General features: G+C 36.5%; 1 protein-coding gene across 1 annotated transcript in view; it reads left to right on the top strand.

The window, feature by feature from the left end:
* The window catches only part of TMEM161B (transmembrane protein 161B), a 46058-nt gene that overhangs the window by 14835 nt on the left and 14297 nt on the right, over positions 1 to 16926 (top strand). Inside the window, 6 exon segments of the mRNA XM_075739351.1 lie at positions 4120 to 4217; positions 5950 to 6044; positions 6046 to 6107; positions 12620 to 12771; positions 13316 to 13376; positions 14990 to 15130. Coding sequence (XP_075595466.1) covers positions 4120 to 4217; positions 5950 to 6044; positions 6046 to 6107; positions 12620 to 12771; positions 13316 to 13376; positions 14990 to 15130 — 609 coding nt within the window.

A 16926-nucleotide genomic window follows, 5' to 3' on the forward strand; every position in this document is an offset into this window, starting at 1 on the left:
GCAAGAACCAAGACATCTTGAGGTGGTGGAACTGGCTGTGTGATGCAAGATTTCTGAATTGTCTGTGTTTAAAACAAACAAACAGACCTCTCTGGCTTTCTTTTTGGTGACATAGGAAGTTTCCTTTAGTCCTTTTTCTTTTATTCCAGTATGAGCTCTCTTATTCTTAATGCTTGTGTTAATCCACAGGCTGCACATATAATCTCTTCGTTGTAATGTGTTTTTTTTCTTTCTGTTTCATAGTTCTTAAGCTACATGGTTAGCAACCTTATTTGCCACACTTTGGGGTACAGAATTAAGTTGTTCCTTTTAATACTAAATAACTTTAATTTTACATGCTTGTTTCAATATTCTTTCAAATTCAGAAACACATTTTGTCTAACAGTTTTCTGTAACAAGTTGAAGCAAAATAATTGTGAATAGCATTACAATTTATAACTGTCCATTTAACCAGTGATATTTATTCATATGTAAAATGACTTTAATTACATCGCTGTATGTCCACCTGTAGGAGCCTTAAACAGAAAAACACAATTGCATTGCTAAATAATAATTGTACATTGCTCTTACTGCATTTCCTCAGCTTGCCAGTCTTTTGCCATCCAAAAGATGTGTGTTCTCACTTTTACCAGAGCAATTACATGCTCTCAGCTGGGTGGGAAGCATGGCATGTTAATGTGTACTGACATAATAAGTTTAAATTTTGTAATATTTGGAAACTTACTGTGAAATTTAGTAGGAACCTGTATCACAAATCACCTATATATGCATTAAGTCCTTTTCAGTTACTAACATTCTACACTTTAATGTTTCAAATGCACTTCATGTCTGCACAGTCAAATTTTGGTTGGTGTGATTTAGTTTTTTAAGATTGATATAATTATCTTACTATAATAACATGTAACCAAGAGAATACAGTTATAATAGTTGTAGGTAGTTGTTTGTGCTAGGGTAAATGTTAATCACAGGAGGATATGAAACTTCAGGAAACCCAGATGGTAATGTGGAGGCTTGTACCATCCTTTCTTTGCTTTGCTGTTTCAACAGGAATTGAATAATAACGCCTTTTAGTCAATAAATATACCTCCGTGTTCTCTAAAGAAGCAGTTGTTGGAGCAAAACTGTGGTTTAAAGTAGGAATTGTTCCTATTGAGTTGGTTTGGATGTACTGGTATAGGTTACATGAAACGTAATGTAGTGCTCCTTTGAGCCAAGGAGATGTGAAACAGATGGTGTAGGAGAAATAAGGACATGTCTATTTGTTTTTCTCTGTGTCTTTTCGAGATAAAGAATTTACTTTGTCAAGCCCATAGTCTTGCAAAATGGAGTACCTGCTCCTTACTTAAATACTTTGATATATGTATCAAAGTATATAGTATATATGTATACTTAAATACTTAAGTTGGACTAATTAAAAGAGAAATGGTGAAAGGAGATCCAAGGAACTTTGACACTGTCCCGCACGACATCCTTGTCTCTAAATTGGAGAGACGTGGACTTGATGGATGGACCATGCGGTAGATAAGGATTTGGATGGATGGTTACACTTAAAGAGTTGTGGTCAATGGCTCAATGTCCAAGTGGAGAATGGTGACAAGTGGCGTTCCTCAGGGGTCGGTACTGGGACCGGCACTGTTCAACATCTTTGTTGGTGACATGGACAGTGGAATCGAGTGCACCCTCAGCAAGTTTTGCCGACGACACCAAGCTGTGTGGTGTGGTTGACACGCTGGAGGGAAGGGATGCATCCAGAGGGACCTGGACAGGCTGGAGAGGTGGGCCTGTGCGTGAAGTTCAACAAGGCCAAGCGCAAGGGTCCTGCACGTGGGTCGGTGCAATCCCAAGCATGACTATAGGCTGGGCAAGGAATGGATTGAGAGCAGCCCTGAGGAGAAGGACTTGGGGATATTGATTGATGAGAAGCTCAACATGAGCTGGCAGTGTGCGCTTGCAGCCCAGAAAGCCAACCATGTCCTGGGCTGCATCCCGAGCACCGTGACCAGCAGGTCGAGGGAGGGGATCCTGCCCCTCTACTCCACTCTGGTGAGGACCCCACCGGCAGTACTGCGTCCATCTCTGGGGTCCCCAGTACAGGAGAGACATGGAGCTGTTGGAGCGAGTCCAGAGGAGGCCATGAAGCTGATCAGAGGGCTGGAGCACCTCTCCTCTGAGGACAGGCTGAGAGAGTTGGGTTGTTCAGCTGGGAGAAGAGAAGGCTCCGGGAAGATCTAATTGTGGCTTACCAGTACCTGAAGGGGCTACAGGAAAGCTGGTGAGGGACTGTTTATGAGGGAGTGCAGTGACAGGACAGGGGGTAATGGGTTTTAAACTAAAACAGGGTCGATTTAGATTAGATGTTAGGAAGAAATTCTTTACTGTTAGAGTGGTGTGACACTGGCATAGGTTGCCCAGAGAGGTTGTGGGTGCCCCTGGCTCCCTGGCAGTGTTCAAGGCCAGGTTGGATGGGGCTTTGGGCAACGTGGGCTAGTGGAGGGTGTCCCTGCCATGGGCAGGGGGTTGGGACTAGGTGGGCTTGAGGTCCCTTCCAACCCAAACCATTCTATGATTCTATGAACTTGCTTGAAAATTAGCTTTAGCAACAGCTGTAGTGTGAACTGGGAGTCCATTTTATTCAATACATATTAGTCTTCAGTATATTATGCTATAGGTTATAATAGCACATGAATATTAGCCAGATTTTCTATTTCAGAATCATTTGTGTTATATTAAATTGTTAGGCTAATGAAAAGTCCGTAGCTACTATGAATTACTTTGAATTAAAGCTGTCAATGATCTGGGTGTGTTCTGACTGTGTCTCTTGGATTATGGGTCCCCTGGGATAGTTAAAATGTAGGAACACCTAATTTTGTTGAGCTGAAATGGCTTCAGTTATCAATGCTCATCTCACTCAGGATGATGGTACTCCTGGGTGCATGCAGTAGGAAAACATCAGAGTACAACTGGGGCAGGGAACCACACAGAACCTTGCAGATACCCAAGGGGTTGGGCAGTGTTTGGGACTTTGTGTTGGACTTGAGCACCAGAATTTTTGGAGTAATGCTTTAGATTCCTGTCCTCAGTTTTCAGTTTGTCCATTAATATTCTTGTGCTTCAGAAGATATTAAGAATTAGTATCACCTGAAAAAACAAAAATTAATTCTTTCTGCTTGTATTTGCATCTCACACGTTAGCTGAGAAGACATCATTCCTTAAAAATAAGTTCACGATTGACTGATTGAATTTCTTTTCAATGCTTATGTCCCAGTAACTCATCCTTCTGTGGAAAACCTACCACTCCTTTTTTTAATTTCGAAGGTTTTATTCTGAAATGTATTTCTACACATACCCTTTTAGATTAGAAAACTCTCTTAAAATTGTCTTTGCTTGATGGCTAGTAGAGTGGATCTTTCAAGCACCTAGGTTAGTCCAGCTCATGTGACGTACTTGCCAAGCACCCTGTTGTGACCAAAAGGCCTAATGCTTTTTGGGAAATCTGTTTCTTATTTTTTTTCCTTACCAGCTATCTTCTGAGATAGATTACTGCTCATTGTTATTTCCAGTGAATGTTCAATAAATTAACCACTGCCAAGTCTGTCTTTTTCACTTTCAATCCAAAGACTTTAATGCTCCAGTCTTTCAGCATCCTGGTCTAGACCTCAATTAAAAAGTCTTAGTTTAGCTTTGATTTTCTCCAGGGTATTTGTATGGCAGGGTGGATATATGCTGCTCTGTAACTGTATGTGTATCACTAACCTTTTGAGACTGTGCGATCTTAGAACACCCTGTAGCTCCCTGAACTGAGAAATTCAGTGGTCTGAAGTAAATATTGGCCACCAGATCTTGCCCTAATACATGCTCAGGACACAGCATACAGAAGCCATTTAAACCCATACCACAGTAAGTATGTCAGAGCCTTGCAAGGTAAAGCTAGAAAGCATTGACATACCTGGTTGTTCTCAAGATTGAATTGAAGTAATGCTTTTAGTGAGATAGATAAAAATATTTGCATTTGGTAAAATGTGATCTGCATTCTAATTAAATTTGAAATGCCATTATATATTGAAAAAGTTTATTTTGTCATATCCATTGTATATAATCTATTTTAATTTATTTTTACAGAAAATACAATGGTCATATTGAAAACAAACCCTTAACCATTCCAAAAGACATCGATCTTCATCTGGAAACAAAATCTGTCACTGAAAGGGACACCATTGGTAAGAAGAAGTGGATGCAGTCAATAATTTATTATTTCAAATATATCATTTTTATTTCTATCATGTGTTTATTTGTGATGAATGCTGCAAAATCTTTTTTAATAGACAGTGAATGAATAGAACAACAACTGATAATAAAGTTAATGAGAAGGCAAGAATTAGTGCTAAGGTTTCCTTTGCGTTCCATGGGTGACATCTTAATAGCAGTATTACAGAAAAGGATGAGTAGGTGAAATCCACCATGAAGCACATCTATTGTTGTATCAGGCATCCATAGCAATATGAGGAACACTGAAAGGATCACATCATAGTCTATTTGAAATCGAGATCATAGCTTTCTACAAGAAAATGACTACGGTAGATGTCGAAACATACTTTCTGCTCATCTGAAATGGGAAGTGTGCTGTAGCATTAAAACCTAGACCTTTCAACCACATATACTGAGGTAAAATGCTTAGAAACCAAAAGTGACAGTACAGAAATGAGCAGCACTGAGTGTTTCAAAGATGCAATTTTTTTTAATCGTAATTTTTGATTCCTTAATCCTAACCAGTGGTTCTATTACAAAAAACTCACGTATGGATATGTATGTATGTGACACGTATTTCTTTCTATCTACATTTTTTATGCATGTGTTCTATGCATAAATATAGAAGCAGAGAAAGAAAGCATAGTCCTATGCAGGAGATTTCTTAGCTTGAATTATGGGAGACAATGTAGAAATACCTTTAACAGAAATGCAGAGTCTTTTGAAGCTGGCACATAAAATAAACAAAGCATTCACAAGTTTCAGTTAGGATTATTTGCTTGAAATGATAGCATTTCAGTGTCACCCCAAGTATTTATAGATACTGATAGGCTGTAGAATTTAACTGTCTTTAAAAGTTATGTATACAAACTTCTGTTAAATCTAACCAGATTATTATTTCAAAATATGTATAGGACTTGGAAATGCCTGAGTTTGGCCAGTTTCATGTGTTTGGCATCAGGTAGCTTGTAGTCAACAGACAAATGCTCAGTAATGTTTTGTGATGTTTTAAACCCTGTAGATGTAAGGAAAGCATTTGGGAGAAGCAGGCTGCACTTCATTGTCACAGATTGTTCTTTGCAGTTCCCAGCACGTTTGGGACCTCTCTCGTAAATCACCCAGCCTGCATGCAACACACTATGATCCCCAGAATTTTTATCGTGGAATTTACACAATGATTTATTGCTGTACAGCAGATATTAACAAAATCTTGAAGAACAAACCATCAATATCTTAGATTTTTTGTTAATTTACAAAAAAGAGGAAGCAATTATGTGTAGCATTTTTTTAATGATTACCAGTCAGCTTTTAATGTTTACCAGAGAGTCAAAACTTTTACCTGGAATTGTAGCTAGACTCAACTGGAGAACCACTTTCTATCGTGATGTTGAGATTAAATTAAGTGTGCTTTTGAATTTAGTATGTTAATGTATAACAGCTGAGATAAAATAGTAAAATCTTGTAGCCTTATAAATTTGAAGTAGTAATCAAATGTGGAATAATGGAAGTGAAGAGTGAAGTTCAAGTTGAGTAGAAAAAACGTGGTGCTTTTGTTGTTGTTGCCTCTTTACTTGGATGATCTGGGTCTACCTAGGACCTCCCATTATTTTGAAAACATTTTTTTAATGTCAGGTCCATTCCATATATGTCAGTAACTGCCTTAAAATATCACACCTTTAACTTTTGAAAACTTGTGTTTTTCAGCATTGCATTATTTTCCGGAATATCAGTGGTTGGTGGATTTCACTGTTGCAGCCACAATTGTGTATGTGGTGACAGAAGCTTATTACAGTATTATGAAAGCCCTCACAAGAAATGAATATCAGCGTAGTGTGGTGTCTGCTTGTCTTGGCTTTCGCAGTGTATCTTTTTCTGTTTTTTTTAAATCACACTGTCTGTTCCACATAGTTTACATCACTCTGCAATTCATATAAAGCTCTGTATTGTTGATTGGCAGGATACACAAATATTTAGCATTTGGAAAAAGGATCGTGTAAGCTAGTGCCATTTTTGGGTAATGTGTATGCTGTACGTGCTCTTTGTATATGCTGATATCAATAGCTTGTTAACTTTAATACCAAACCGTTTATGGAAAAAATACCTGTATGTGAACATACAGTTAGTGCTTATCTGTAGTATGTAGTGCTTCTAAACTAATTTGATTTTGCCCAGTTTGGCAATCAGAAATAGATTTCTGTACAGAAAGTGTTTACAACTTTTGTAGAAGTGTGCAATTTACTGCATGCTTTTGTTTTCAGTATGTTTAATCTGATAGTTCCTGAACAAAATAGTATAGTAATGTATATACTAATTTATTGCAAAGGTGCATGCTTGAATTCATAATTTTAAAATACATTCAAGACACTCTTACAAAGTTTACAGGAAATAAAATGCATAGGCAGTTGTAGGAGCTGAGGTGGTACACTTTCAAAGTTCTGTGAAAAGCTGAACTCCCCTCTGAAACTGAACGAACAAAGCAGAACACATGGAAACAGGCAATAACAAACTGCAGCTGTTATGTTTGTTTTTTACTGGAGAAGGCAGTATCAGTCGTGAATACTTGCATGGTAATTAACTGCTGTCCACATACTGATCCAGACCATACACTTTAGGGAGGAAAGTTGCCTTTTAAAGACGTGAGAGGTGATAAAGCAATGGAATTGAATAAGGGCCTGGAAGAGTGTAGGTTATGGAAAGGTGAGTTAGAAAATGAATTTCTGTTCCCTCAACAGCTGACAACCAGATAAAGTGCTAAGTTAGGGTTGATCTAGTACTTGAATATTCAAAATTGATTCCTCTGTATAAATGCCTGTTCTTCAATAGAGATTCCTACTGTGATGTGGGTTATTTGGGGTTTTTTTTTGAGGGGGGAGGTGCTGGGGGTGGGTGAGGGTAGGGGTGTTAGCAATAGCTAGTAGTGTATGTAAAACTCTTGAACTCTGGTTATATTTGGCTAACAGTTCTGGATATGCTTAATGCTTGTCTGTACGTGATAATTATTTAAAATGTGTGCTGCCTTTAGGATAAGGACAGGAGTTTGTTGTCTAAGTAGCCTGCAGTATAGATGATATCCAGAATTTTCCTTGTAATGAGTAAGAACTTGCTAGAAGAGGGAGATAAACTCGCGTAATGAAAAAGAAGACTCAGTAGCTTGTTTTCCAGGCCAGGTGTTTCTCCTTTGAGTTGTCCAGTGGACAGATCCACAGTCTAAAAGGTGTTTTTTTCTAGTTCTACCAGGTAGGTACTATAGCTGTACTGTCACACAGCCTTTATTTTATTTCTTTGGGTGAAGTTCAGGAATTCTGTTTAATCTTGGCAGAGGGAAGGAGAGAAGAAACTACTGCTAAGAGATCAGAAATGACAGCAAATGTCTTTGTCCGTCGCCACCCCCCCCCCCCCCCCCCAATGAGGGGGAGGCTAATAGAATTAATGGAGAAACAAGCTTGAAATACTAAAGTCACAGTGCGCACTTAAAATTTATTGTTGGGCAATGGCCCATTGCTTCATCTTTCAAATCTCAGATGTAGCCACCTTAAATAATACTGTAGTGATTGCAACTCTAGGTGAAAGAGTCCTGAATTATAAACTGTAGGAAAATTTCACTGCAGTAATTCTTTTTTTATGATGGTATTTAAATACAATCTTAATCACTGCTTTTCATTTGGTTATCAAGTCAGGGCAAAACCAAATGCAGAAATCAAAAAAAGATTTAAGTTGCCTAGCAGTGGCAAGTCTCAGTAGTGTGAACATGCAAGTAGCTATTAGTACCTTTTTTGATTGTTTCTCTGTTACCTGGTATTTTTATATGAATTGAGCCTAAACCCAGCATTCCCAGTTTTATCCTAATCTGGCTGAAGCACTTTAAGATCTGATTGCACATTTTGGACCTGAAGGAAGCTGAAACAGCTTGAGTATTCTCTGTGTGTTAGAAGCACATTAGCTATATTTTTCTCAGTAGCCTTCCTATGTGACTGAAAGGGAAGTGAGATCAGATAGAGTAGTATTAAAAGCAAAAGATCAAGCCAAAAGCTAAATTTCATTTAACAAGATAAGAACAATTATTGGTAGCTTTAGCATTTTTGTGCCTAGGCATGTATTGACTAAGGCACCAATGCTGTCTAGAGTTTTTGATAATGCTATACTTCAGAGAGAAAATTCTTTAAGGAGCTCTAATCATTTGTTGGGGTGAAAGAAAGGTCAGAGAAGTTAAAGTTCCTGTGGCACTTCTAAATACCATATGCAAATTTAGGCAAAGCCTGGAGAAGACTGGCCTGATATGGAGGACAAAACTTTCATAAGTAAATAAATTCTGGGAAATGAGACACCTGTATACAAGTGTAACCTCTTTTTTTTTTTTTTTTTTAAATGTGATGTTAAAACAGGGACACATAAATTTTAGGTTTTTAAATTAACTCACTTCAAAGACAATTGTACCTTTTTGGATAGTTCAAAAGAGATAATACAATAGAAAGTACAATAACTAATCCAGTACCAGGTAGTTGAACAGTCATTATTAATTATACAAAAGAAACAAATGGTCAGAACTAATTTTCTGCCACTGTGTACAACCTTTTATTTACTTTTTTTTTTCCCTGTGGCATTAAATAGATGTTGTTTTTATTGGAGGCTTCTCCACAGAGTAGGTGATTTTGCAGAAATCTTCGTGAAGTCACTACTTCCTAATATTAAATAGGTGTTTTCTTAACTTCTTGTATGGTTCCTGGACTGACGGGGACAAAGTAGTGTGATCCTGTGCAGTCTTGGGGGTTGTCGTAATGCAGAAGGCTGCAGTACCAGGAAGCACAGTCTAAACTCTACATTAGAGTTAACATCTCCATAAATATGTTAACATAACTTATTCTGGGCATTACAGCTTTTTGGGAGAGGGAGGATTGTGCAGAGTGTTAACAACAGAGGTATTAATAACACAATCCTTGTGATCTCTGGAGCCGAGGCAGGTGAGAAGAGTTTTCAGAAGAAGACTGCTTCATTCATGTGTTATGATACCAGGCCTCCAGGATCCTGAGAATAATTTAAAACTCACATAACTGTTTACTAATTCAGTTATGTCAGGACCACAAATGATTCATCGTAACCTAAGGGTTGGAAATCTTGGTTTCCTCAATATTTTCAGTTGAAAGCAGTCAACATGACATGTCAAGAATTAATTCTAGAACAATTTTGTGTTATGGTGACAGGGGTTTCTTCTGTCTCATGGCTGTGTGTTACAAAGTGATAGGTTGTACTAAAGATTTGACTGACAGAAAAAGCTTAGAGAAGTTTGAAAAATTTTCAGCTATGTCTTCCTGAAATAGATGTTTTGATTCAGTGCAGTAACCTGCTGTTGGCATTTTTTAATGTTCATAGTGTAGATATTCAGAAAAATTCTAGAAATCAATCTAGTTTTTACATCTGTGTTATATCAGAAATTTAGTCTTAAAGGTGTAGTACATAAATTTGGTATTTGAGTTCCAGTGTTTAGAGCCTTACATTGGTAGCTCTGCTAGGCACAATTAAGCTAAGCTTTAAACACATTGTCATGTGCTGAAATGTTTGTAGATGCATTAGCAGGTTGTTGAGTGAAAGATGCCATATTCCCCTGCCAGACTGGGTGGATGCTCAAGTGGCAGCTCATGCTCAGCTTACCTTCTGAAATGCTGGGGCTGGCACGTCTGTGTGGACTGCAGTGTGAACAGTACCAACCTCACAATTGGTAGCGTGGATAAATAGTTCCAGGATAGAGAACTCTCATTTTTAGAAGAACAGAAAAATAAACCTTTAAATGGCTAGATAGTTTCAAGAAGACACAAAGATATTTCTTGGAGGCAGCATTCAGAAGAACCTACTGTACCACCTGCTCAGTATTTAATATTTTTGAAAGGTTGCAGGATACGGTGTTGATTGATTGCTGTTCCTGGCAATAGCCTGGACTGGCTGAACGGTTTCCAGTTCCTGAAGAGGAGTAACAAAAGATCTTACAAACAAAGATATGAGTGGATTTTTTTAGACAGATTATTGGTCATGACCTGCCTGATCATGAATTTTGGTGTAAAGATGAGTTTCGCAATATTTCTTGCAGAAGTGATGTTCATGTTTGTGAAAACTCATTGTGTGTGTAGGCCACAATATTGAATTACTATTAGTTTTTCTCTTCAACCATGTGCATAAATATCAGTGGACTGTATTGTTAAAAAAAACCCATAATTGTAGCAATTTGAAAGATAAAATTATTCTTGTAAAATGTATACCATAAATTCTACAGGCATATCACCTTTTGTGCCCAAAAGACCTAATAAAAGGTGGGATGGGGACTCTATTACTTAGAACTGTATACTCCCAAATTATTTCTTCAGTAGGTCCTGAAACAGGTCAAGCAGTGAAAGGAAGTGATGAAGCAAGCCACAACGCTTTGATTTTCTCCATCCCTAAAATAGGTAGCAGTGGTGATTATGTGACTGAAGCTCTCTGTTAATTGAATATTAGTTTGCATAATCATTACTTTATGTGTAGGGTTCTGAATCTGCACTTTAATTGGAATTTACTGTCAGTATGCTTTCTTTTTTCCTGGATGCATTTTCCACAACCTTTAGGCTCAATCCATAGTTGAAAAGATGAAGTATATAGGGTGTTATAAATTTGTTTATAGGTTAGAACTATTGATCACAAACTGTTGTGAAGTCCTTTTTATAACTTCAAGACTTGAGATTAATGTGTTTTCAATTTGTGATCGATGTCCCTAGCTGAAAGACGACACTTGGTTTAAGAATGTATTAATAGACAAACAAAGCTTTCCAGAACACAGTCTATATGACTCTTCTTTTTAGAAGGATTTAAGTCTTCTATAGATAAATCAGTTCTTTTGTGAAGTATGAAGGGAACTTAAGTTGATTACTGTGAATTTAGAGTCATTGGATGCTGTGCTTAGGCCACATGATTGTGTGCATGCATGTACCTCTATGCGTATACATGAAATACAGCATGTATTTCAATGGCTGTTCAAATCTTTTGCTGAAAAGATACTCTAAAATTTGTTTTCATGTAATCTACATCTAAAAATACTTCCCGTATTAAAAAAATGCAAATATGAATGAATATGTTATTACAGAGTGGGGGAAAAAAAAGGATACAGTTTACACCTTAAAATCTTTTTTCTTTTTCTCTTTGTTTTTTCAAAGCAGGTAATGTCTGGAGTGATCTCCAACTACTTTATTTAAATATGGACTGGATATTGCCTGCCATTTGAAAAAAAAATAAATCATTTATAATAGGCTGCAGTTCATGTAATAAGAGTTGACAATATGTGATGAAAAATTTATCTTAATCCAGTGTTTAACTTTGGAGCTTATTATGTTTAGAAATGTATTAAAAAAGAGAATACTCAATAAACATTTAAAAACCAGCTGATAATAGAGCAAATGGTGTCTTAGATGTTTATATCTGTGATGCTGGGGTTACATGAAAGGACTTTAAAACCCCTATATAGTGTGGTATGATATATTAAGGTTGGGTTGTTTTTTTTTCTTCCCCAAGATGAGCATGGGATAGATTTTTCTTTCCTAGATAGTAAAACAACAGCATGTTTAGTACTATGATTATGATAGCTCAGAAATCTCAAACATGTGCATGTGAAAGTAAAGTAATACAAATTTCATCTTTTCTTATGTTTTCTGTTTAGTAAACAGTCATGTCATAATCTAAGCAACAATCCCATGCCAGTTGTCGCAGTTTCTTGCAAGGCAGGTCTATGGTCCCTGTAAGCAGAAATTCTCATAGTTGAGAAATTTTATCCCATTATTGATAGCGGTGCTTGTTGGAGCATCCTGTTCTTGCTGTTTGTATGTATACCTTAGGGTTGTGCATCCAGGAAGAACATGTATAGCTCCTGTGTGGTAAAAATGTGTTTATTCACTTGCTGCCATCACAGCTGTTGCATTCAAAAGTAGGATTTTGGATTTTGAAATTAAGATATATTAAATCTTTGGTTATGTAGTTTGATCGACTATTTCTCATTTAGCTCAGTATTTTGCATTCAGGATAAAATTGTTGTATCTTTTGTTTGATGTAACTTACATTTACATTTGAGCTTTGGTTTAATTCTCCTGGGTTGATAGCGAACATTTCTTCAACTGACTATAAACCTAAATCACAACTACACTCGAGAGTAGTATATTCTTGGCTACTCATTATGTAATTACAATGCTTTACAGTATTCTGTAGTTTTAACCTGACATTTTGCTGAACACATACTATTTTTTTTAAAAAAGAATTGTGCATTGTAGAACAGCCCTAGTGTAGATGATCAAATTACAGCATTATAGTTCTTAAATATAGTTATTTTACAAACTTAATTTTCCTTGACCTTTTTCTTGTGTAGTAAGGTACTATTTTCATTGACTACCCATTATTTCAAAGTAGAGGATGGAGGTGAAAGATCAGTCTGTGTTACCTTTGGATTTTTCTTCTTTGTAAAAGCAATGGCAATTCTCATTGTGACAGAAAACTATCTGGAGTTTGGACTGGAATCAGGTAACTCCTTTCTTTAGTGTTTGAACAGCTCTAGTGATTGCATGACCTGAAAAATTTATTTTTCAATCTTTTAGGTGTTTTTGAAAATATATGTGTCTAAATGAAGTCTATATGTCATACACTTCTAAGAAACTTTGCTTTGGAATGTGGATTCTGAAGGATATCTTGTATATTTTCTCTGCTCTTCTTTAAAATTGTGTAATCTTTGCCTAGGTTAGTTGTTTTGTGAGTTATATTTGTCTTTCAGTTTTGCACTTAACCCATTTTGCCTTTTATAGTAAAGTGAAGATCCTTTACTGGGGGGAGTACTTTATATATGTAAAAAAAAACGTTAATGTTATTCCTGTTCATGAAGTGTACAAGTATCAGAGATGTTAAAAATGTTTTATTGCAGTCTGGCATACTAATTAGCACATGACAGAGATATGCTAGACGTGTGAAAATTTGTTTAAAAGGTGACCTGTTAGCTAGCATTTTATTTGAAAGAAGGGATTCTACATTTGTACTGTAATAAAATACATATAATATACATGTGTCTCTGCAGGCTTCTCGAATTTCTCAGAAAGCGCTATGAAGTTTCTTGAAAAGCAGGGTTTGGAATCCCAGTAAGTTTCGGGAAATACATTTGTCTGCTTTATGTGTACATTTGTAACTGAACCCCTTGGATTTTCTTAGCAAGCATTTATCTTGCATGTTTTACTCTTGTATATGCTTATAATGCCTATAATAATGTGAAGAGATGGGTTAATGAAAATAATTCGTTAGTACTCACAAGTAACTTAAGTTGCATTTGTGGTTTTTTTTTTTAATTTGGATGTAGTTTCTACCCTGACATTTTGGTTGTAGTTCATAAAATACAGATCAAAGCTATGAACACTTTTTTTCATGGTGATTCCCTTCAGCTTTGCAAGGATTGCTTAAAACAGGTGATAAGTATTTTTTGCTGCTCCTGTGATATGCGAGAGGACAAGTGTGCAACAGCTACAGATGGAGCTTGTGATAAAGCTGGCATTAGGAGTACCTTTTAGCTTTCAGTCCTGTTTTCCGGTTGTACTAGTGTTTTCCTGTTGTGCAAAAACATCTGCTTGCTACAGGACATCCAAGTTTTGTATAGACTGCAAAGGAACGTGCCATAGCTTGTGATGTTACATAAATGTACAATCGGTGTCATAGGCAGCCTTTGCATATTGTAAAATGGATTTTGGTTATGATTCTTTCCTTAAGCACATGCTCTAAAATGAATTTATGGCGTATGTCATCACTGTGGGAGCCTGCTTATATTAGTGTGTCATTTATGAATAAACTCATGGGAAACCTTTAACTGAATCCCATGTGTTTCTTAGCTTTCTTCACTCTGCTTTTCCTAAGTTGTTGCAAATTTACTAACTTCTGTATTATTTTTCCTGTTAAGTGTTCATTTATTTTTGAACTTTTACAGTGCTTTGGTTGTTTACAGCAGCAATTGAGTTGATGATGGTGTCTCTTAGTAGTTTATATGACATAGATTAAGAAAGAATCTGAAACTCATGTGGATCGCTGGATTTGTTTTTGTTCCTCTTTAATTGGTGTTAGTTATGTCACGTGGGGTTTTTTAAATATCAACCAGAGTTTGTTAATTCCGTAATTCAATTGATCCTGAATTTTTTTTTCTGTAAGTCTTAATTATACATCATAGTTCATTAAAACAAACTGTATTAATTACTTGGAAGAAACATGTTAACTGGCCACATGTATGTTTTAGATAAATCTGTGGAAAAAATGCAGTAATAACAGTTTGGTAGAGTTTTTTTGATAAAATGTAGAATGTGACTAGTAAGACTTAAATGTCCATTTTGTCTTTGACCATGTAAACTTATGATGCATCTGTTCCTCTTTTAAAAACATAATCATTAAATTCATTCTATTAGCTACTTGTGTTATATAATTTGTTGTCACAATATAAAAATAGTCTTTTTTTTGTTCTTCTCTACTAACAAACTTAACATCTTACAGGCAGTAGCTTAGGGTTTCTGTTCTTTCTAGGAAATAAATGACTTGGGTTTTTTATTTTAACTCCTGATTGGTTTGTAGTAATGCTGATATTCCAGACTAAAACTATAGAATACTGTTTGCTTTTTTAATTAAATGTTAGATACTGTTGAGTTGAAAGTAGTCTCTTGATACCCCACCCCCCAACTTCCTCCCCAAGAAAATGCTTATTTCCTTTCTTTTCTTTTAGGGGTCCTGTGTCTAAACTAACCTTCAAATTGTTCCTGGCTGTTCTGTGTTCACTTATTGGTGCTTTTTTGACATTCCCTGGCTTGCGACTGGCTCAAATGCATCTGGATGCTCTGAATTTAGCAACAGAAAAAATAACACAGTAAGAGAAAATATGTGCACATAGATATATCCTACTCAATCTTAAATCTTTAATGTCTGACAATAAATAAAGCAAACTATTCCAACAAGAAGGTAGTGACTAAGACTTCTGTTGCTGCCTGCTTTTCGTATCTTGAGCAGACTTGCCACCTGCCTCTTTCTGCTCAACCTATGCTCTGCCAGTCTGTTACATTCTTTGCCTTGTAATTAGAGTCCCAATTAAAGGAGCTTTCCTTTCCTCCTGCAAGGGCTCCACCACGTATGTTTCTGCTTACTGCTTCCTTTCCCCCATCATATATTTTTGGAAGTTAAGATGAGTGTCCAGAAGTGGAGGTGCAACCACAGACTTTTTTCCCACCCCCACCTCCAGGTGGGTGTCATGCCTCTAATAAATTTAGGGTAAGATACAAAGAAAAGATGACCCAGATGGGTCAGGTGTTAATACCAGTTTAAAGGAGTACTTTAATTTGCAGCTGTCCTTGAGTTTGGTAGTAAAATGTTTTCTCCAATTTAACTATTTATCTTCAACATTCTCTGGTTGAGGGACAAACTGCAAGTGTCTTTCCTAGGTGTTGACCTTTGATGTTTAATACATGTTAATGACAGATTCTGTAGCGTAGGCCATTGTGATCATTTAGTCTGGTCACTTTCTTAAGAGAACCATTATATTTTCTGATACAGAAAATTATTTTTGTTCAAACTGCATTCCACCACCCCCCCCCCCCCCCACCCCCCCCCCCCCAATGCGCAGATGTTTTTAAATAATCTGTGTTTAAAGTGGGTCCTTCACTCTTGGTAAAGTTATAACCTAATACTCTGTTATATTCCCTCATTGTAGTTGAATGCATCCAGGTACAGCTGCAAGCTGTTGGCTTGCTGTATCTGCTGTTAAGTTTCTATGTGTAGATTGTGACCAAGTGACTTCTTAATCTGTTCTTTTCAGCTAAATAAACAGCTTAGTTTTTCATTTTTACAGTTCTCAATATTTTAAAATTTCTTGTGCCTTTTCTGTAAGTATCCTCTAATTTTCCAATATCTTCCTTGATCTGTGGGCATGAGATCCTAAGCAGAAATATAAAATCTCTGAAACAAAAGTTTATTAATCGAGAACTGTAAGGTTAATTAATATCCACTAGAATAGGGTTGTGAAAAATAAGTCTCCTGTAATTTAATTTTTGGAGGATATTAGAACTGATTGTTGAAGATAACTTTGTGCAACACCAAACTAATTATTTTCAAAAGTCTACCAATACTTTGACTATTCAAGTGGAACAAAAAAATGGCTAAATGGTTTAAAACTTGGTCAGATATCAATGTAATTAGGTAATGCAATTATAAACAAAGAATCATTGCCAAGTGATTGGCCTGAAGAAATTGGTCTTTGCCCTTAGTGATACATTTTTCTCGATTTGTAGATCATTATTGACTGCAGTTTGACAGTGACTAAAGGGGAGTAGTAAATGAGGATGACATATCACTCATATAAAGCTCTCTAATTTGTGTGCAGGAAAACAATGCCTTTCACTATAGTCAAATACATGATCTGCCTTTGGGAAGAAAACAAACAAACAAAACCTCCAAGCCCCCAAAGCCACCCAAAAAAACACCAGCCCTCAAGCTCCCCTAAAAGACAACTGAAAAAAAAACCAAACAAAGCAAAACCCCTCACATAGAAAAAAAACCCAAAACAAACTAGAATAAAAAAAAAAGAGGGGATAGATAAGGTCCCTTTCTCACTGCGTACAGAATGGGAGACTTATAGGGAACAACAACAACAAAAAAATCACTAATATATTC

The sequence above is a fragment of the Balearica regulorum genome, chromosome Z (genome assembly GCF_011004875.1).
Source record: "Balearica regulorum gibbericeps isolate bBalReg1 chromosome Z, bBalReg1.pri, whole genome shotgun sequence".
Classification (NCBI taxonomy): Eukaryota; Metazoa; Chordata; class Aves; order Gruiformes; family Gruidae; genus Balearica; species Balearica regulorum.